We start from the raw sequence: 21,787 nt of genomic DNA, 5'->3' as shown, positions 1-21,787 counted from the left end.
TTCAGCCTTGATCCCCAGTTCCCCATCCCTGTCGTTTTAAACAGCATGCTGCTTTGCCAAGTTGCTGTCACTGTTCCAGGTGTTAGAAAAAAAATCCGTTTTACATAGTACTGTGGTGAATCCAGATGGACCTTCCATTAAACACCAGCTGAGGACTCCCTGGCTCTCTGACAGATGTCTTCTAGCTGAAGGTGCTCTGCACACCAAGGAATGGAGAGTGAAAAGGGTTTGATCATCGTGGAATGACAGGTACCATGTGATTAATTACTCAGAGCAGATGAGGCAGTTCGCATAGTCTTCGAGTCCTTTGCTAATTGCAACTCTCTTGTGAATTATTCTGATTCTTTCTTATGCCGATTTTGATTTGTATGATCAGCACTGATTATCTGATTACTGTCCAGCTTGTAGTTTTGAGTTTACCAAACTACTGTCCATTGTTTCATATTTAAGTGTATTTAAAGAAAATAAACACATCATTCAAGCCAGAGAATTTCGTGTGTTATTGAATATGCTACCGCTCTAAATTTTATGCTAAAAAAAAATATTTTACGGAGAGAAAGGAATTCAGAAGTGCGAGGTGTGGGAGAGACACGAACACAAGAAAACTAGACTCCACTTTTGGGAAACCGAAAGAATAGGTCTCAGAAGGTTTAAGGTTCTAAACGAGGTTAAATAAATGTGACCCCCAAATCAGCTGGACATCAGTCTTTCCTTTGAGATTCTGTTGACCTTGACTTGATGGAGGAGAGCCCACTGGTGCCCCTGACATCTCTGCGGCTGTATATTTCTTCCGGCCGCCTCCAGCTCCACGTTTTTGCGCTTATTCAACTCTCAGTCTCATTAACATCTCAGTTCTCAGGGCCTCGTGATTCATCTCTCTTTTCCACAGCTACCCAGGAAGGGAGCACAAGCCTTTTTCCTTTGCTTTTTCGCTCAAATACTCCCACAAATAACTTGTTGATGGTGCAGATTTACTGAACAGTTTGGTAAAACAGAGGGAATTTAGCAGCTCTAGCAGAACTAAGTTACTTAGCAAATAACTTAGAAATTGATGCTCTCCCAAGCATCTTGCATAGATAGGTAGGTAGGTAGGTAGATGATAGATACACACATAATCTATTACATGTATTGCACACTTTTGTAAATAGTTATGTTCACGTTCTCTCCCCACTACTCTGTGACCTCTTTGCGATTGGAACTGTGTCCTGATCAAACTTGTGTAACCCAGGTTTCTCAGGCCAGACCATCTGGAGCAGTACAATAATAAGGAGATAAAGAACGATAAACATAGCAAAAAACTGTATCGTTTCTCCTAGAGCCGAGTGGTAGAATGGTTGGATCGTGTCCCAAATCCCTGCCCTTCCTCTCTCAGGGTTCCTAAGCAGTTCCCAAGTTCTCCCGTCCTTTGCTGAAGTTCTCTCGGAGCCTGTGGCTCTGGGCCCTCTGCTTCCTTCCTGGCCTTAGCTCTCAGCCCCTACCCTGGGGACACAGCTGATCTTGACCTTGCCTGGGACCAGTCCCCACAGTGCAGCCATTACCATGGCCTCATCATTTACTGGTGTTGGCCCAGTCACTCCTGTCCTGTCACTGTCCCTTTTGTCCTCACTTCATGACCTTTATGTCAATGGGCCTTCTTTCTTCTAGTTGTACTGTTTGATTCTCAGGCTTCTGAAAGAGCTCACAGGTAACTTAGTTTCTTAAATGTATTAGCATTCAGCTTCTCGCTCTGTCCCTTCATTCAGTTTCTACCACTCTCTCCTCCTCAATAGTATTTGGTTAAGTTCCCTTGAGAGCTGGGGCAGCAGACGGTCCAAGGGACACTGCTCAGTTAGAGTCACTTTGCTCATCTTGATTGGTTAAAAAGAGAGGTCGAATCCCAGACAAGGAGAAAAGACTCGAGTTGAAGGACAGGCTCTGCCACTTAATTGCATTATGAGGCCAAGCCACCTCATGGTGCCTTCGCTTCCTCTCCTGCTAGAGGCATGAGTGATAATCTCATCTCCCTGTATCTCAGAGTTGGTCACGTCACTCCATAAATGAAAACAATTTGAAAAATACAATGTACTTTACATATTAAAGGGATTATCTGCCAAAAGAGAAGCATGACTGTGAGCAACATTCTTGGCTTATACTGGATTCCTGGATCTGCCCTAAAACCAACTCAAACCACATTTTAGTTAGTGGCTCTGGCTTCCCAATTGCCATTTAGATGGAGATGTTATAGGGAATTCTGGACAAAACTATACAAGATCCGGCTTTCCACTTCCAAAACCTGGCCCCCCGTTTTCTCCCCAACCATCTCTAAGCACCAGGAGACTTGGACTTGGATTCCCTGAGGCTAGGTCTCGGCTGGGATGGAGCGGGTCCTTAGGGTGGAGGTGGCGGAACTGGCCTATTGCCTTGTTAGAGTTCACTGGTCATCGTACAGGAATATCTGTCATACTAATAGCTTTGGAACGTGAGCTGCAATTTTTCAACCCACAAAATTGTGTTGCAAAATAAAAATATGTGAGAAAGCCCCGAGAGCTTAAAGCAAACACAATAAATGCCGGTGATGCATGATGTCCCTGATTATCTAAGCCACAAGGCCAGAAAATGCATTAATAGGACAGCACAGATCATAAATCTGTGACTACAGCAGTGTGGTGGGAGACCCTTTGGAGGTGGAAACAGATTGGATGGTATAATGGTCAGAGTTGGATGAGATTAAAATACTGCCTGAGATACTTGATAAAGGAGATGACACAAATAATCCATTTTAAGACTTTTAAGGAAAGGAAGAGTTGGGTGAAAATTGTGAGCTTAATGGATTTGGTCATTTGCTCAACAAGAGCTGGACTTTGTCTAATTTACTCATAATCCTCAGAGTGGGAACAATGTCTTGCATGTAGTGGGTGCCTAATAAATAATTATTTAGTTAATAGTGAAGTATTGATTCTATGACCAGTGAATGGGAACTCATCTGCCACTGGAATGCCCAAGATGGACTCTTATTCTCCAGGGCTTCTCTCCAGGTGGCTTTTCATCATTCAGTATCTTGCCTGAGTTTCTTCACAGCATAGCCACTGGCTTTCAAGAGGAGAGCTTCCAACAGGACATGCCTCAGTGCATAAGCACGTATTAAGCTTCTGCTGTATCTCATTTACTGATGTCCCATTGGCCAAGTGAGCGACGTGGCCAAGCCTAGAGTTGATGTGGGAAGGGATTAGACAACGGTGTGAACATAGGAAAATGGTTCATTGAAGGCCACCATGTAACAGTCTCCCACAGGGTTGGTTCCTGTCTCTAGCCACACATGGAGACCTTTTAGTCTCTATTGTTTTACAAGAGCTGAACCCTCGTCAGTGTCTTCCTGCTTCCACATACAGAGTACAGGACCTATGTGGCTTGGTTCTGATCACCGTTTTGCACTTTGGTTCTGTTTCTGATACATGGAAATATTTAGGATCTTAATCACAGCTATAACATGAATTTTCTCATTTATGTCTCTTGTTTTTCTTTTTGAAGCACAATGAGAAGAGAGGAATCTCAAAATATTAAATGAAAATGTCATCTTGGCTGGAAGTCTGGCTCAGCATCAAATCCATTTTCCATAGTAAGATCCTCTATCAGTTTTCTCCAACCTTCCCTGGAAATACCGCCCTTCTCCTATCTGAACCCTTGCCCTTCTCTCCCGCTGTGAAATTGCACAACGGCATTCACTGGACAGTCAGCATCTGTCTCTGTACCCCGGTCACGTTGTTCTTGGAATAATCTTGCTCCCAGCAGTTGCATGAGCACTCTTTACTTCCAGGAGCTAAATGCTGGCAGCCAGAAATACTCTTTCCCTCTGAACTCCCAGTATTTTTCTTGTATTTCTTTTGTGACATTTATCGCTTCCTACCATCTATCATAGATATTTACATATGCCTTAACTTTGCCTTGTTTCCTTGCTGGTAAAGCTCATGCCAGTTTTTCCCTGCCTTGTGCCTTGTATATATATAGATAGTGGGTTCTCCATACAAATTCATTGCCTTCCCACTCCAGAATTATCCAAGAGCTAATTTACGTATGAATTTGCAAAGAGTTGAATTTCAAGGGAAGGTGATATCTAGTTTTATTTTATTTTATTATTATTATTTTTTTGGTGGTACATGGGCCTCTCACTGTTGTGGCCTCTCCCGTTGCGGAGCACAGGCATTAATACAGCTAAAACGTATTCAGTGTCTAGTACCAGGAACAGACCCTGCTTCTGCTTACTCCCTGGCTGGGAAGGCAGACGTTTAACAAGCAAATACAAATGCCAATTTTCAGAAAGCGGTCCATGTGAGATCCCAAGAAAACACAAGTCTCCAAGGATCAGGTTGAGGAAGAAGGCGGGGGAGGGGGTGTGAGGGGGAACAGGCAAACAAATTGAATATCACTGATAAATGCTATACCAGCATATGGCCAAAGTGCTGTCAAAATACAAAAGAGGGAGGATTTAATTCTTTGTGGAAGTTTGGGTAGGGCATCAGAAAGGAGCCGAAATCTTCAGGGATGAACAGGCTTTCTACAGGCTTAAGATGGGTGCTGGCAACGATGGTGGTGATGGCGCTCAGGAAGGCATTTGCTCGGCTGGGGAACCCTGTGTACCCGCTGTGAGGGCTGGATGACCATCAGACCACTTCCAGTGATTCATTAGCCTCTTGGCCAAGCACCACCATAGCCAGCTGAACCAGTTTGAATGGGAGTTGATATTTCAGGTCAGACCTCAGGTTTTTTTCCTCCAGAGTGGAGGGTTGCCAGGTAGAATGAAACATGCCCAGTTAAATCTGAATTTCAGATAAACAACGAATATTTTTTTAGTAAAGACCCCAATATTTGGGACACACTTATATTAAAAAATATTTGTTTATTTGAAATTCAAATTACTAAAAACTTTGACTTGACTTTTTATTTGTGTATTTTATTTACTACATCAAGCAATCCTACCAGAGTGGTAAGAAACTGGCAGGTCTGCTGTGGCACAGATAATAAATAACAAACAAAACCCCACCATGACCCCAGCTTTCTGTAGCCTTCCCAGCCAAAAGTCTCTCCAATTGGAAGCCAGAGAACAAGCTTCCAGAAAAGAGACGCTGTACCTAGACAAGCAAGGCGCGAACCCACCCGACGGTCCGCAAGACCCGCGTTTAGAAGTGCGGTGCATCCTGGGAGTGAGTTTTCTAAGTTCGGATTCGCCTCCGAAGGCCACGGGACTACAACTCCCAGGAGCGCCAAAGAGTCGCTGCGAGGCACGCTGGGAGTACTGGTTTTACCCCGTCGAAGGGTCCTGGTGGGCTGCTTGTGTAACAAGAGACCAAGGCCGATTTTTAGAGAATCTCAATATTCAGAATTCATATAAAAGGTTAAACCGAGGATTAGTGCTTTCAATACAGAGAAAACAAGTCTTCCGGAACATAGTGGCAACTGTGCAGGCGCCCGCTGACGTTACACCCCGCGCTGAAGGGTGGGGACTGAGCGTCACTCCTGCATGTGACCCCAGCGCCTCTTTGTGATTGGCTGTTCCGGGGGCGCGGCGCTCGGGCGCGGACGCCCCTGATTGGTGCTTCGGAGCAGCGGGGCGGGACTCCGGCTGCAGCCGCGGGAGGTCCGGACACTGGCGGCCATGGGACTCGCTGGTAAGTGCGTGTCTGAGCTTCCCGCGCCGGTACTCCCTGCCGCTTCCAGATGGGACTGAGCTGCCCTCAGGGGAGCGTGGCCGACGATGCAGGGGGCGAAGCCGAGCCGGCTTGAGGGTCGGAGGTCGGGGTCGAGGGTCTCCGGAGTCGAGTGGGGCTGAGGGTGCGCTGGGGCCGCCGAGCTGTAGCCGGTTCCGCGTCGGCTAAGGCGGGCGGGGCGAACGGCTCTGGGACTCCCGGCCTCGACCTCCTGCTCGCTCTTTGGCCGTTTTCCTCCCTTTGGGCCTGGCGAGACCCCGCCTGCCTGCGCCGGGGTCGCTGACTGAGCGGGGTCATCCCTTCCTTGGCCCTGGCGCTCCCCAGCGACCCCTCAGCGAGTGAAGCTGGAACGGCGCTCGGCGGGTGGGTGGAAGCACCGTCCTTTTGACCCCAAGCCCCCGCCGGGTCACCCTAAGGCTTCTCTGGAGTCTCTGCTGATAACAACTGTCTAGGAACTTGTTGACTGTGGACTTTACGGCCATCTCGCATTTGCCGCTCAAGTGGCTGGGTGGGGACCTTGGACCGATCGCTCAACTTGTCTGGTTTCTCATTCGTAAAATGAGAGAGGTATTCACTAGATCTCCAAGCCTTTCTTCAACTTTAAAATTTTAAGATTCTGTGATTGTGCCCTTTGTTGAGCTTTTACCCCATGGAAGTGTTAGGCGTGATAACCGTGATAGGCACATTTCTCACAGAACATTGCAGGTTAATGACAACTTTAAATGATTTCATTTGGTGCTTTACTCACTGTTTTCGTTATCATTCATCTTTTAAAATTGAATGGAACTGGAAATTCGGGTTTAGGTGACAAACCACAGTAAGAAAATGTTCGTGAAGCCACTTAAAAGTACAGACTTGAAGAATCTTATGATTTGGTAATGTTGAATTGTAGTTAGCAAATTCAGCTCAACAAACACTCATTGAGTATTTTTGAGACAATATTTAAAATAAACATGACTTTGTTGGAGAGAACAGACTTTGCACAAGCTGTTACTTTGCATTTTCTGAGTTTGCGGTGACATCAGAAACTCAGACCTTTAGGATGGCTTCCCGTTGTATAGTTGAGTTTCTGGAGGCATGGAAATCTCATTTGTAAAGCTGAGAAGGAGTTTCACTCACTTTCCAAGATTCTCTTTAGTTTTAAATGTCTAAGAATCTGTAATCATACTGAACATTGAGTTGATGATTTTTGCGCTGATGCTCTCGGGGACCCCTGAGCTGAACATTTCCTACTTTAGAGGTATAAAATGGCCCCAGATCCAGCCCGTCTCTAGTTTAGTTTTTATCTTTCGATTCCAAACTGAAGGGAGGGATACTCATGGAGGAAAGATATACGTAACTGAAAGTTTAAGAAAATGAGGGGAACGGTTTGATTATCACCATTCTTGAATAAGGAAGGAGAAAATAAGGCCTGTGGCATGTGCTACAGGTGACACTTTAAAAAGCTGCTCTCAAAAGACAGTTCTCACTCCAGGTATATTTTAGTGTAAACCACAGACTTAATACTAGCGAACTTGATGAGATTCATTGAGTCAATGGCTAAGCTCTAAAGTGGGGTTAGCAAACCTTTTCTGTAAAGATCCGTATGTTTTATTATGTGAATGAACTGGTTAACCTGGCAAAGTATTCTATACTTTGGTGTAACAAACATTATTTAAGATTATGTGTAACGGTATTTTTAGAGCAAAATTAAGATATAAGGACATGCAGAGTCTAGTTTTGTTGTATGACACACAGTAAGTACTAAGCAAGTAAATGCTGTCAAATGCATGAATTCATCATACGCTTTGCTTTATTTCTAGGGGAAAAGCTAACAGATTAACATTAAAAGAATATTTATGTCTGGATTTGGAGTGTGGAATGTATTTTGTCTCTGAGCTTAGATCCTTGTTTACTCTCTCTTTCAGGTACTAGAGGACACATATCTTAACTGGGTTGCTCTAAGGACTAATGCCTAAACCATCTCAGCATGGCCTGTAGAGGAGGAGGTGGGCATGGCCAGCGTCCCTCAGCTTCACTCTCCCATGTCAGCCCTGGACGTCTTTCCACGTGTAGAACCTGTACCCATAATATATGCATGGTGTCGGACTTTTTCTACCCAAATATGGGAGGCGTGGAAGGCCACATTTACCAGCTCTCTCAGTGCCTGATTGAAAGAGGGCACAAGGTCATAATTGTCACCCATGCTTACGGAAATCGCAAAGGCATCCGTTACCTCACTAATGGCCTCAAAGTCTATTACTTGCCTCTGAAAGTCATGTACAACCAATCTACAGCCACGACCCTCTTTCACAGTCTGCCATTGCTCAGGTACATATTTGTTCGGGAGAGAGTCACGATAATCCATTCACATAGTTCCTTTTCTGCCATGGCCCATGATGCCCTCTTCCACGCCAAGACAATGGGCCTCCAGACAGTCTTCACGGACCATTCCCTTTTTGGATTTGCTGATGTCAGCTCGGTGCTTACAAACAAGCTTCTAACTGTGTCTCTTTGTGACACAAACCACATAATTTGTGTCTCTTACACTAGTAAGGAAAACACTGTGCTAAGAGCAGCACTGAATCCTGAAATAGTGTCCGTCATTCCTAATGCTGTAGATCCTACTGACTTCACTCCAGACCCATTTAGAAGGCATGATAGTGTAATAACTGTTGTTGTTGTCAGCAGACTTGTTTACAGAAAAGGTAATGAAATGATAGCTACAAATGCACTGCACAGCCTTTTTTTCCTTGTAGAAAGCTGTTGAATATTTGTGTTATAATGATTGTTGGGCTTTTGGTTTTGTTTTATGGTTTTATAACAACTTCGTTAAATACAGCAAAGAAGGGTCTAATAATGTTTTGTACATCTTAAAGGAGAAATTTCTGGAACAGTGGTAAATGCTATCCCCAGCCCCAGCCCCCCACCCCCGATGTTTTCATAGTTATTTAAAAGGAAAAACAATAACCTGATGTTGTTTAATAGGTCAGGTCTTTTAAAAATTTCCGTACACATGCAGTAGCAAGTACAGGGCCCAGACCATCACATAACCCTTTCTTTTCATTGCAGATATTTTGAAAACTAAGAAAATCGCAAGGGAGAAAACTAAAATCAGCTGTAACTGTATTATTCAGGGATGACCCTAATGAACGTTTGATTTATAGCTTTCCTGTCGTTTTTATGCATACACTCAAAGTCAGTGAGCTTGTTCTGCACGTTACTGTTTTGTAGCTTGCTTATTTCCTTTAATCGTAGATAAGACGTTAATAATGAATTGGCACGTAAGTGCTAAAGGGCGGTCAGACAGCCCAGAGTCTGATCCTGGCTCCATCCTCCTGTGTGATCGAAGACAAGCTACTTGACATCTCCGAGGCTCAGTTTTTTTTCTTTTGTGTGATTTGGGCAGCACTGGTAATCTCATGAGGCTCAGTGGTGGTTCCTGTACAGTACTTAGCCCAGTTTGTACTCGGTATGTGTCTGCTGTGCGCAGGAGGATTGTTTCAGTGCCTCTGCAGCACTTCATGGATGCCACAGTAGAATTTGTAGAGCCTTGCTGACTGAAAGTCTGAAGCAGCCCAGTTATTCAAAACATAAATGGTTTTCTGGATGGTATTTGAAAACCTGTCCAGCAATCAAAATTGTCACTACAAGTGGGGAATTGTTAAAAAGATAATATGTAAACCTCCCCCTTGAAAATATTTTAATTTACTCAAAATATTATTACCATGCACTGAATCACCAATAATTTGGTTTAGGCCTGCAGGCTTAAGAGTACTGGTCCACTGATTTGAGCTGCGTCATCTTTCTTGCACAGTCACCTTTAAAAAGCATAACTTACAGTTGCCAGTTTGGGTCTCTTAAATGTGGTGAGAACCTCTAAAGGCACATGAAGTCATGTACTTCTGGATTTTTCATTTGTTTTTGACCTTATACAGTGGTTCAGGATATCCCCTAATCTGACAAGGTTTTTTTTACTGTGTCTTTATTGAATTTTTCAAACCGTTCAGCTTAGTTTCACAGAAACTCATTTTGTCCATTTTTGTGCTATTTAAATGCTGTAACAAGTATAATAAAATAGGCATCAGACAGATTTGTGGACAAATGCAGCTGATTCTTGGTAAGCATGAAGCTCAGCGGTGGGGTCAGAAGTGTCCCAGTGTACTAGGGAGTGGCCTAAAATCCAGATGTGGGCCTTGGCCACGATGTTTTACCTTTGGAATGGAGAGCCTTGGTCCATGCAGTGATCCACTAAGCGGAGGTTGGTGAGAAAACTTCTACTGAACTGCGTTTTTGGGGGTGAAGGCAATGAAATGCTTCCATTCCTTACTTGAAGAAGATGTGAATGGAGCAGCATTCTGTGTTCTGAAGCCCTCTTGGGATATTGGTAATGTGTTTGTTGTAACTTAAGAAATGTGCCTATTTTGTTTTTTCACCAAATAATATACCTTTGTGAGATAGCTAGCTGAGAAAGCATATGATGCGTGCGTGGTCAAGGATCAGAGCAAAATTAACTTACCTGTTCAGAGATTGAACCTGTTACCTTTACTTCACTAACTATGGTATTTTAACCAGCTGAGCTAACCACCAAAGAGTGAAGGTACAGCCTTTCCTGTTCTCAGTTCAGTCATTTAACAAATATTTATCAAACCCTTTCCGTATGTCAGGCACTGTGCAAAAAGTAACATTCTGAGAGGGAATGGCCACATCTGTAGTTCAAAAGTGAGTAGTTGTATTAATGGTCCATTAATTATTAATAAATTAATTTCTTTAGGAGGTGTTCATTTGGACCAGATATCAAAGGCCACTGGAACATATTAAGTAAGAGAGAATAAATCAGAAATCCTATTACCCAGGATCCCTGGCCTCTTCCCTCTTCCACTGAGCCTGTTTTGCTCTCAGGCAGGGTTTAGCAGCGCTCACGTACATGTGCAGACATGCCCCACTTCTGCTCTAGTGCTAATGATGACTTACATTTATATTCTGCAGTTGGTAAAGCCTGTACATGGTACAGTACCTAACTTGACCCTCCCAGCAACTGTAGGGTAGATGTTATCTGCATGTAACAGACAAAGAAACTGAGTCTCAGAGGGGGTAAGTAACTCACCCAGGTTACACAGTAAGTAACAGAGATGACAAGCCTGAGTTGAGCTCTTCTGCAGTTAAGGTCTCCTGTTCCCTCCACCGTCAGCCGAGCCACCATTATCCTAGGTATAGGTTCAGAAGATTCTATTAGACTGCTTTAGAAGTGCTTTAGAAGCACTTCAGATCAGAGCTTTTCTTGTCCATTTTGTGAGAATATGGCAATTGAAAGTCCTTTGGTATGTTTCATTGTGTTGGACGCTTGCTAGAGGCACCAGAACATTTCTTATTATGGGGAGAAAAAAACCTTTATTCTTAGAATAATAATATAGATCGTTGATAATATTAATCGTTTCCGTTTCTTTTAAAGTACTTGTCAGAATTAAACAACAATGCATTTAAAGCCCACCGCCTGGTATAGTAAGCCCTCAGTAATTGTAGCTATTGTTACTAATTATGATTATTGCTCTATATGTGGGGTTTTGGGTTTTTTTCATTTAAAGAATGGATTCTTAACCTTTGTATTAGAAGGGAGAGAGGGCAAGGAGGGAGGGGAAGGAAACAATTATACGAGGTTACTTGTTAGAAGTCATTAAGACACCTTCTGGTTTATCTAAAAATCCAGTTGATGGACTTGGTAATAAACTTGAAACAAAGGTAGGTAAGATTTTAATGAGAAGCTTTCATAATTCGGAAAAGCCACATGTGGGGCTTCCCTGGTGGCGCAGTGCTTGAGAATTCGCCTGCCGGTGCAGGGGACGTGGGTTCGTGCCCCAGTCCGGGAGGATCCCACATGCCGCGGAGCGGCTGGGCCCGTGAGCCATGGCCGCTGAGCCTGCGCGTCCGGAGCCTGTGCTCAGCAACGGGAGAGGCCACAAGAGTGAGAGGCCCGCGTACCGCAAAAGCAACAAAAAAAAGCCACGTGAATTTATGTTTGCTAATGCAGTCATATTTTGAAAATACTAGCAGAGTTTACGTAATAAATCCTACTTGGAATTATTTAATAAAAATGACCCTATATATATTATTTCTCCTACCATCTTTTTAATAATTGATCTGCCTGTATTTGGGAAGATTGATAGAAGAAGTGCAGTTCTTGTGTATGTATGTGTATGCATTTCTTTAACTGGCTTACTTTACATTTACTTTTGAATGTGTATGATTTGTACTTGTTAATGAGCTAAATTCTTAAACATCAACACTACTGTCACTTTGGATTGCTACTTTCAGACTAGTAGGGCATGATTTATTTTGCTGCTTTATATTACCTAAGGTTGTATTAACATATTATAAGAAAGTTTCATTAAAAAGAAAAAAAAGGACCCAGATGCCCCCTTGTGTTCTGCAGACTGTAATGATCTGGCAGTGGAAGTCCTGCCACCTTCATTCACTGTCATTCGGGGGAAGTGGGCTGTAGCAGATTTGGATGGACTCTTAACAAATTTTGCTAATACCCTAGCGTTCGCTGCAAAGTCCTCTGTACAAACTGCATTCTCAACACAGCGGAGGCAGCAGTCACGTTTTTCTGCTTAGCCCTTCCCTATAGTAGGAAGTAGAATCATAACGCTGGTAGAATTTTGTAGGTGAAAGAGACCTTGGACTTCAGGTACGTCGGTCTGTTCATTTTCTCTTACCAGGAAAGTCCCATTTTCAGAGTTTGCTCATAAAAAGGCTGGGTCAAGACCCAGATCTCCAGTCAACTCTCCTGCTCTGCAGAAAGTTTTAACTGAAATGCAAGCTACCTCAAATGCCATTTTTTAGCAGTAGGTGTGTAAACACAGGTGAATAACCTAGAACACAATGTTGAAATGGAACAGAATAGTCCACGAACTGGGTGAGTGGAAGGTACCCATGGGTATCAGTGTATGTATCCTCAAGAACTCTTGGGGGACCCCTGGCAGTTTGAACGATTCCACCATTCCAGGAAAGGTTTAAGAGAATTTGTTTCTCCCCTTAAGTAAGGGAGGCATAGCTAATATTACTTTTCAAAGTGAGTGGATTCTCAGAAGTTCTGATAAAATTTTTTTTAAGGTTAATTATTGATAACTCAAACATTCAACTTGATGTTTTCAGGGACCGATTTGCTTAGTGGTATAATACCTGAACTCTGTAAGAAATATCCCAATTTAAATTTCATAATTGGAGGAGAGGGACCAAAGAGAGTCATTTTGGAAGAAGTACGGGAAAGATACCAGCTCCATGACAGGTATTGATGGATTCCGTATTGTCTTGGGTGAGAAAATATCAGTTACCTAAAATTGGTTTTGGCTACATGCCTGCATTAAGTGGGCTGCTTCTCCTACATGTACTTGACATAAAAATGTAATGCAAGGCCTATTTAAGAAAAATTATATAAAATGGGGAACCCTAGTTAAGGAATTCATAATTTTAGTTTTTCTGTTAGCCCAACATTATTTGACTTTAGGGGGCACTGGTTGGGGCACCCGAGAATGCACAAAAAAACAGCTATTTGATTGGAAATGTTTGCAGATTCTCAAGCCATACTGAGTTGTGATTTAAATAGCACGGCCCGAATCACGTAAATTGCTCTGCGTGTACAGATCCGAACATTTCTCTTCCTCGGTAACTTAGTTAACGTGAGCTGTGTGCACGTGAAGCATCAATTTAAAAGGCACATTTTCCTGTTTAGAAACGACACTTTAACGTTTACTCATCGAGGTGTATTCACATTTTCATTGAATGCAGACTGATTTTGTAGAAGATGAAATTTGATCTGTGTGACAAAAGTTAGAAATACGTTAGCTGTACAAGCTTTAACCAAACAGCTTTATATGACTTTCTTTTAGATCAGAGTTGGATGATATTAATCTTTTGAGATGGAAAACATTAGAAGCAGTAAGATTCTAAGTATAATATGAGTAGCACACTTGGCTTATAAATGGTATTTCTTTTGTAGCATGATTTTTACGCCCCTCTTTTTTCTCTCGTTTCAAAAATCAGAGTGCGTCTCTTGGGAGCCTTAGAACACAAAGATGTCAGAAATGTCTTAGTTCAAGGACATATTTTTCTTAATACTTCCCTTACTGAAGCATTCTGTATGGCAATTGTGGAAGCAGCCAGTTGTGGTTTACAGGTAAAAAGCTTTGAGGGCTTATTACGTTGTTGGGGTCTCTGTATTTGTATTTTGAAAAATAATCAGATGCAGTCTGTAATATTTTTTTAAACTGGTATTGTTTATTTTCCTGAGAGATGAATTATGGAGGATCACATGTTCTTTTTTCCTTTTTAAGGTTGTAAGTACCAGGGTTGGTGGAATTCCTGAAGTACTTCCAGAAAATCTTATCATTTTATGTGAGCCTTCTGTAAAATCTTTGTGTGAGGGATTGGAAAAAGCTGTTTCCCAACTGAAGTCGGGAGCATTGCCGCCTCCAGAAAATATCCACAACATCGTAAAGACTTTCTACACCTGGAGGAATGTTGCGGAGAGAACTGAAAAAGTATGTCACATGCCAAGAGAAGGGTATTTGAAGATTGTGTCTTGAATTCTTACTTGATGTTTCACGTACACACTTGCTGCTTTTATATAGGTTTACCATTTCTGCTCTGTTGCTTAAGTTTATGAAGTCTCTTCCAAATGAAAAGAAGTGAATTCTGTATTACTTCTGGTATATGTTAGGCTCAGTTTCTAGTCAAATCATTGCATTTGACATCTGAAAATAGCAGTAATGCAGTATCTAGACCTTTCATTAAACTGGGCATGCAGGAGTTACAAAATTTTCTAGAAGTCACAACAATTAGAGGCAAAACTAATATTAAGATCTACTCTTAGACATTTTCTTGAGGCTCTTTACGATTCTAAAGCATATAGGTCTATTAGAAAATATATGGTTTTGCTTAGCCCGATTGTGGCAACTTATAAGTAACAAATATTTAATCCAGGCTGCTTCCTAAAACTCCCGTGTCACTTTTGCTAGCTGCTGTGATTTTTCTACAGGAGAGGGATTTTTGCATCTTTGGGCTGATTGAGAACATAGTAAGTTAGAATTCAAAAAGCACGTGACAAGTGTTGGCAATAGGATCACAAATAAAAAGCAGCAGTAGAAAATTGGTAAAAGGACAGGTGCAGGAAATAGGTTAATGCCCTTAGGTGGGAGAGTACAGTTGTAGGAAATGCTTCCTTATTTCCAGGTCAGGACTTCATTTATTCTACTCAGTTGTGCCCTTTGTTTAAGTACCTCTCATGACTTCGTCTACCTCCTGCCTCTTATTATCACATAGCAAGCTGGATGGAAACGCTGTGCTTCTTAGAAATTGTGACCCAGAAAGACAGTCAGTTGGGAGCGTGGAGAAGGTAGTGCTTTATATACTCTCATTGTATTCAGTGGAGCAACTAGTTTCTAGCCCAAAGTAGAGAGCAAGATGGAGCCGAGTAAGCAGAAAGGCTTTCTTACTTGGTTGGAATTTGTAAATTCCCGTACATAAGGTGAGCCCCGATTTGAATGGAAATGCAACAAAACTCTTTTTATCTCTAAAAATCGTCATACACAGTTTGCATTGAAACATGAGAAGTTTCAACTAACAAACGGTTTTGACTGAAATAGCTCTGAGATAGCCACTTTCTAGAAGTTTTGCAATCGCGCCACCCATATGAATTAAGTACATTCCCTTGTTTTCCTTTGGAAGTTGGGGTGCAGCACTGATCACCTGCTGGGAGCGCGTGGCAGAATCGCCCCGGGAGCCTTTTCGGGCTCTGTCCGGTTCATCTTCCTGTGCCCACTGCTGGATTCTAAAGTGACCCTTTAGGAGCAGAGGGGATGTGGGAATGGTGGGCAGGCATATTTGGTTAGTCAGGTTTTTTCAGTGAAACCCACCCTGATTGAGGACCACATCTCTGTAATTGTGCCTTTACCTTCTTGATCAATGTCGTGTAAATCTCAGAAGTTTGCGCTGTTGTACATAATAAGTTTGGGGCAAAGAACTACGGTGACAGTTTGTCAGCTTGTGTTAAAGGAGCGCATTAGGGTTTTTTTAAAAACCACGAATTCTCTTTTATTTAGGCTTAAAGTAATAGTAGGACGTCTGTATTGTTTTCGGTTTTACACTCTGGCAACTTACAGTATACATTCCAAAAAAGACGTTAATCCTTGTCCCTCATGGATTGTCGTCCCTGTCATTCTCTCCATAATAGCAAATTGTTATTTTGTCACTTGAGATCATGAATTAACTGACTTAGAAATAAAGGTGGACACACGGGTGAGTTTGTAGTTGCTCTTTTAATTCTACCTGTTCCACACAGGATGTTTGATCCCTTTCAACTCCTTAGTTTAACTGCTATTTAGAAAAATTGATCAAGAAATTAAATCAGCATTCATGCTGGAAACATACTTTTTCATTTATAATTTGCCAGTCTCAGCGTAACGCTCGATATAATTCTGACTACAGTGTATTCCAAATGTCCTCGGGGTAGAGGAGCTAGATGAAAACAGCCCGTACCTTTCAGAGGCCGTTGACCTTTAGAACTTGCTCTGCACGTCAGAACTTTCTTGAGTTCAAAAGGAGATGGTTTACAGGTCTGATAACGTGAGAGTGACCACAGGTAATGCCCAAATGCAGTTAAAAAACGTGAATGCCGGCCCATTTTATGTGTTTGAAATAAGTATATTCAAGGACCTTTGTTTTTTTCTCTAATATTTCAGAGTTTAGTGCCCAGCAGTACTTTAAAGAAGCAAGCCACCTACTACCAGTGCTCAGAAATAAACTTTATTTTGTTTGACCTGTACCATCTACCAAAACTTCCCCCATCTCTTTCTGCTCCTTTTACTTGGAATCCGTGAGATGTCTCTGTATGTTCCCCCCGTTTGTGCTCAGCAACACGGCGTCACTTGGCTGTGGAAAGAGGAGCCTCTCTGTACCCAGACACACTGGATTGTAACTCTCTGATGGTAGTTGAGTCAAGGAACCTTAAAGGGCCAGTCCTTCCTCCCTGCTTGGGGAGTCACTGCTGAAGTAAATATGGCCTCGACAGGTCGTCCGCAAAGCTGCTCCAGCGTCTCAGGACTTTGGAGTTCTCATAGTTGGTTAAATATTGCTGGGGATCCCCTAGGGGACAGGAGCCGTGGTAGATTCATCTTTGTACCACAGGGTATACATACCCCAGTGTTTCGTCCAGAATAGGCGCTCCATAAGTGTTGTCTCAAATGGCAATACGTAGTGTAATCAGTATCATTCGTCGCATCATTTCTGTAACAACAGTGAATGTCCGCGCCTTCTGTTGACATCTCTAAAGCACTCCTGGCTCACGGTGCTCATTCTCGGCTCTCTCCCGCCAGGTGTACGACCAAGTGGCAGGAGAAGCTGTGTTATCGATGGACAAACGACTGGACAGACTCATCTCTCAGTGTGGCCCCTTGACAGGCTGCATTTTTGCTTTGTTGGCTGTATTCAGCTTTTTCTTCCTCATTTTCCTGAGATGGGTGACTCCAGATTCTACCATCGATGTTGCAGTAGATGCCACAGGGCCAAAGGGTGCCTGGACTCATCAGTATCCTTACAGGAAAAAGGTGGATGAGAACAGTGAGGTACCTAAAACCAGGTAGAAGAAAGCCTGGATTGTGAGATTTGAAACACTTGTAATAGTTCTAGTAAGACTATTGAAAATAACCTTGCTTTTTTTCTTTTTAAAGTTGATAGTAAGTTATGCTACCTCTTTATCATTCCGTGTTTTATTTTGAGGAAAGATAAACACTTATGCAATTCCTGAGTGTAGAAACTCCTTGCACTTATTTAAAATTTAGGAGAGAACATTGAAGCCACTCAGGTATGCAATTTTTCAGACTACTGAAATCCCTCTAGCAGAGATGTTTTAACGTTATATTTTGGGAGCTTTGGGTGCTGAAGGGCCAAACGTTTTCTGGGCATTTTTTGGCCAATTTTAAATGTTCTACCATTAATTAGACATTCACCAGATGTTTACAAGTTTTCTTTAGGGAAGTACAACAACTCTGTGAACTGTTTTAAGTTGTGTTCATGCTACATTTATTAGACACTTAAGTCGTGTTCTTAAACTTTTATTGGGTATGCTCAGTAAGTGTTCCATATAATCAGCAGGTTTCTTGAGTAAAATGGGCTGTCAGCGCCCAGCATGTTTTAAGCACCTGCCAGGCATAGAACGTTGACCTAGATGCTTCCTGCGGTAAGGACCGGGGGTGGGGGGTGGGGGGTGCATTCGCTCTTTGTTGATCAGTCAGATGGCTCACTTCGTCATAGTCAGGTTTGACATGGAGTGGTAAGATATCCGCCATGCCGAAAATGCTCACGCTTCTAATGCCGGGAAAAAATCGCCGCGTACTCTCAGTACTTCTTTGATCCTATTGGATGCATTCTCCTAGGTCGAGCCTTCATCTTCGCTTGTGTGTATGAAAATACTTTTTGCTTTTTAAATACTAGGGACCGATACCACTGTTGATGATAGTGCAGAGAAACCCTCCACATCTCTCAGTGCATAATTTAGTCCTCTGTCAATGCCTTCTTGTTTTCTGAGCGCAGTGTACGAGGTGTGCCATCTCAAAATCAGCTGCTACCCTGTCCCTTTGATAGAAGTCACTTCCCTTCCCTTGTGGCCTAGCTGATGCCTGATAAGTATTGTCAGTGTGCAGAAGTCTTGACCCCAGAATGTTTTGTTTATAGCCAATTGAGTGTGAAAATTTTAGGAACACGGTCTCTTTGTGGATGGATGTTGTTAACTGTAATCGTCGTGGCCCATAGCCATGGGTTTTTAAACCCCCGGTTATCCACATGGTGTGTCTTATTAATTCTTTGAACTCCTTAGAATAAGTTTTTGTGATTCAGGACTGTGAAGTCACAAGAATGAGGCACTGGGGGCGCGCTAGTTAGATGCTGGCAGTATTGCGATTCTGTACAGGATTTTTTTTTTAATGACAACATTCACAGAACTTCTTTTGAAAAAGTATCTTAACATACCTACTAATTGGTTGCCAGTGATACATAAGAAATACATTTGTGTTTTGTACTAAAACACAAATGCAAGAGTGCAGTTTTTAAAATCTAGAAGTTAGGGGTTCTTTTGTTAAAGAAAAACAGACTGACCCAAACCATTAAATCTTACTAGGATTTTTATGCGTAGAAACTGACTTATATAAATATGAAATAAACAGTGCCAATATTCATGATAAAGCAAGAAACTGTAACATTTGGTTTAATTTATTCTGTTCAGCAATTTTTAAAGGCTGTTTTTTCTTGTATGTTATTTTTGTTTCTTAGCTTTTTTTTTCTAGAATTGTCTATTAAATTGCCATTTAGTTCAGATGGAAATAGGATTTAAAGTTCTTGCATGATACATGTAATTTGCATATTTTCCTTTTTTTTTCCCCTTTAGCAAATGGAAGTAAATTTGCTTGTTCTAGTAAATCTTAATTTTCAGGCTTCCTGAATACCTAAATTGTAACTGTCATTGTTGCACTGGTCAATATGTGGAAACATATTGTTCTGCCCTGCTACTTACATTTATTTGAAAGTGAACTTGCAGTGATGAGGAATTTATGAAAAATATATTGTATTTCTTTGGATGTTCCAAAAAGTAGCACATGTAAAACTGATTTATGGAAACATGCTACATGTCCAAAAATAAAGACCAAAATGACATTTTGACATTTTTCTTGAGTTTGTCTTGTTTGAAGAACAGAATATTATTTACTAGTTGAGCAACACTGCCCCCAGCCCCTACCTCCCATGTTTTTTTTTTTCAGTGCAATTTGATGTTTTGCTTAGTCTGTTAGAAAAACAGGAAATATCCTTAAGTTGATGAATTACTCTGTCATCTTTTCTTTCTACAATATTCTCTCTTTTACTCATGCAATAGCAAGTTCAATTGTGCCTTTGTTTCCTAATCCAAACTCTTGTTTTTCAGTGCACTAGAGTTTTTCAGTGCACTGCGTGAGACAAATGAATACATCTGTACAGCACTGTGCGTGTGAGCTACATAATTATGCATTATATCTTGCAAGCTATTTTAAGAGAAATTGGAATTTTGACTTCATTTACAGAAGCCCAGTGTATGATCAGGCCCTCCAAGATGGCTGTTCTCATGCTCTCTGTACATCCCCTGCCGGACCGGTGCCTGCTTCACCTACACCCCACTCACATGACTGACCTTGCTACATACCTGCCCTGACCAGAGCTAGTGATTATTCTAATCTTTAGATCAGAACATCTCCACCTGATAACTTATCAAAGGAGCCGTGAGGGGCGTGCCCCTCTGCTGGTTTCCCTGGTAACTGATGAGCCCACCTGACGTCAATTCCCCTATAACTGGTAAATCTGCCCCTTCCCTGGGTAGCGAAGACTCCTGCCATGTCCCGCCATCCTGCCAGCTGCTGTCTGCCGCACGCCGTGGGGTGTCGCTCCAGGACCTTGCTTCAAATGTGTAAGATCCCCCATCTATTAAACCACTGATATCTCTGTCGCTGACTCTAGGCTCTTCAGTCTTGAGGCTGGGCAAGTATAGGGCTTGCAGGCCTGCGGGGTGCAGCCCCATGCCCAGCTTCTCCAACCCACTTCGTTGGAAGCAGTGGAAAGCAGTCCCCTACGTTGATATGTTCTGATTTATCTTCCACCAAAACATTTTTGGCTCAGTCAGGGTATCCTAGGTCTGTGTTTAGTTTCGTGAAGGATTTTTAAAGGCCTCTTTATCCTTCTCTGCATTCCCAAAAGAATCTGGGTAGATGTTAAATTGTATCATTCTATGGCTGGATTTTTACAATCTGAAATTCTGAAAATTAAAGTTCTCTACAGATTTTGATTTGTATTCACAGTACTTTGGGGAGTTGATTTTCCTTTATCCTTCATATTTGGTTGTGGCTCAGTGATTCTCAACTGGATGTGGCAGTGGTGATTTTGCCCCCCTGGGGGACATCTGGCAGTGTCTGGAGACATTTCTGTTTGTTCCAACTGGATAGGAGTGGGGCACTGGCATCAGGTGGGATGCTGCTAAATGTCCTGTGATGCTTTTGGACTGCCTCCCACACCAAAGAATGATCTGGCCCAAAATGCCGGTAGTGCCAAGGCTGAGAAACCCTGGAGCTCTAGATGGTTTCGCCTCCTTCAAAGATACCATGAGTTAACTCCTTACTTCAGTAGCCTTTTACGTCCATCTCAAATGTAGTGCTCAAACGTGCTAAAGATGGTCTCTCTGAAAGAGTACAAAAGTCGACCTTCTCATGGCCAGCTTTTTTTTTTTTTTTTTTGGCGGTACGCGGGCCTCTCACTGTTGTAGCCTCTCCCGCTGCGGAGCACAGGCTCCGAACGCGCAGGCTCAGCGGCCGTGGCTCACGGGCCCAGCCGCTCCAACGGCATGTGGGATCTTCCCGGACTGGGGCACGAACCCGTGTCCCCTGCATCGGCAGGCGGACTCTCAACCACTGCGCCACCAGGGAAGCCCTCATGGCCAGCTTTTCTGGTATGTAAAACAAAAAGAACAGCGAGGTTTTAAATGAAAATTAGGGTGAAAACAAGATTGAATGGTGTTATGTAATTCTAGATACACCACTGGGCTGACGTGAGTAAACGATCACCTTCTTACAGAACAATTGGAGAAAGAGACATGAAAAGAACCGAAATACTTGTGTTGATGTATTTTCATACACTGGCACGCTACCAGGTAATCTAAGCTTGGTAAAGTAACCTTATATAATATATGTCCTTGAGAATGGAAACCGCACAAGCTCGTGATGGCGTGGTGATACACAGAAATGGGTATGTTGTATATTGTGACTCAAGGCTGATTCTCATGCCTTACCCTTTTCACAGAGTACAGGGAGGCGGTTCTCTACATAGGGAGTCATTCTATTTTGCCTGAGTGCTAGGAGAAACTCCCGTATTTTTGCATGAAGCATTTATTAAATAAGATTGATTTAGTTGTCTCCTATAATTTTGTTTGGGCTTGTTTTTTCCAATAGGTTGTAGAAATTTAGAAAATCTAATGTAGCCAAGAATGAAACAGGAGACCTAGAGTTTCCTCATCTATTCTTCCCAGGTGAGGAAAATTACACATAAATCAATTTTACCGG

At 42.4% G+C, this 21,787-nt stretch overlaps 1 protein-coding gene across 1 annotated transcript; it reads left to right on the top strand.

The window, feature by feature from the left end:
- Window positions 1-7,650: 7,650 nt before the first annotated feature.
- PIGA (phosphatidylinositol glycan anchor biosynthesis class A) lies at window positions 7,651-17,299 on the top strand. Its single transcript, XM_065901250.1, has 5 exons — window positions 7,651-8,368; window positions 12,816-12,948; window positions 13,704-13,836; window positions 13,994-14,200; window positions 17,033-17,299. The coding sequence occupies exons 1-5, from the start codon at window positions 7,651-7,653 to the stop codon at window positions 17,297-17,299; spliced, it is 1,458 nt and encodes a 485-aa protein (XP_065757322.1).
- Window positions 17,300-21,787: the final 4,488 nt, after the last annotated feature.

This window comes from Phocoena phocoena, chromosome X (assembly GCF_963924675.1).
Source record: "Phocoena phocoena chromosome X, mPhoPho1.1, whole genome shotgun sequence".
Classification (NCBI taxonomy): domain Eukaryota; kingdom Metazoa; phylum Chordata; class Mammalia; order Artiodactyla; family Phocoenidae; genus Phocoena; species Phocoena phocoena.
This window is presented reverse-complemented; position numbering and strand designations above follow the sequence as displayed.

Bases quoted from the DNA above. Each gene is read 5' to 3' on its own strand.
- PIGA (XM_065901250.1), top strand. From the start codon at position 7,651: ATGGCCTGTAGAGGAGGAGGTGGGCATGGCCAGCGTCCCTCAGCTTCA. The intron at 8,369-12,815 runs GTAATGAAATGA...TGATGTTTTCAG, and splicing joins CAGACTTGTTTACAGAAAAG to GGACCGATTTGCTTAGTGGT. The intron at 12,949-13,703 runs GTATTGATGGAT...TTCAAAAATCAG, and splicing joins AGATACCAGCTCCATGACAG to AGTGCGTCTCTTGGGAGCCT.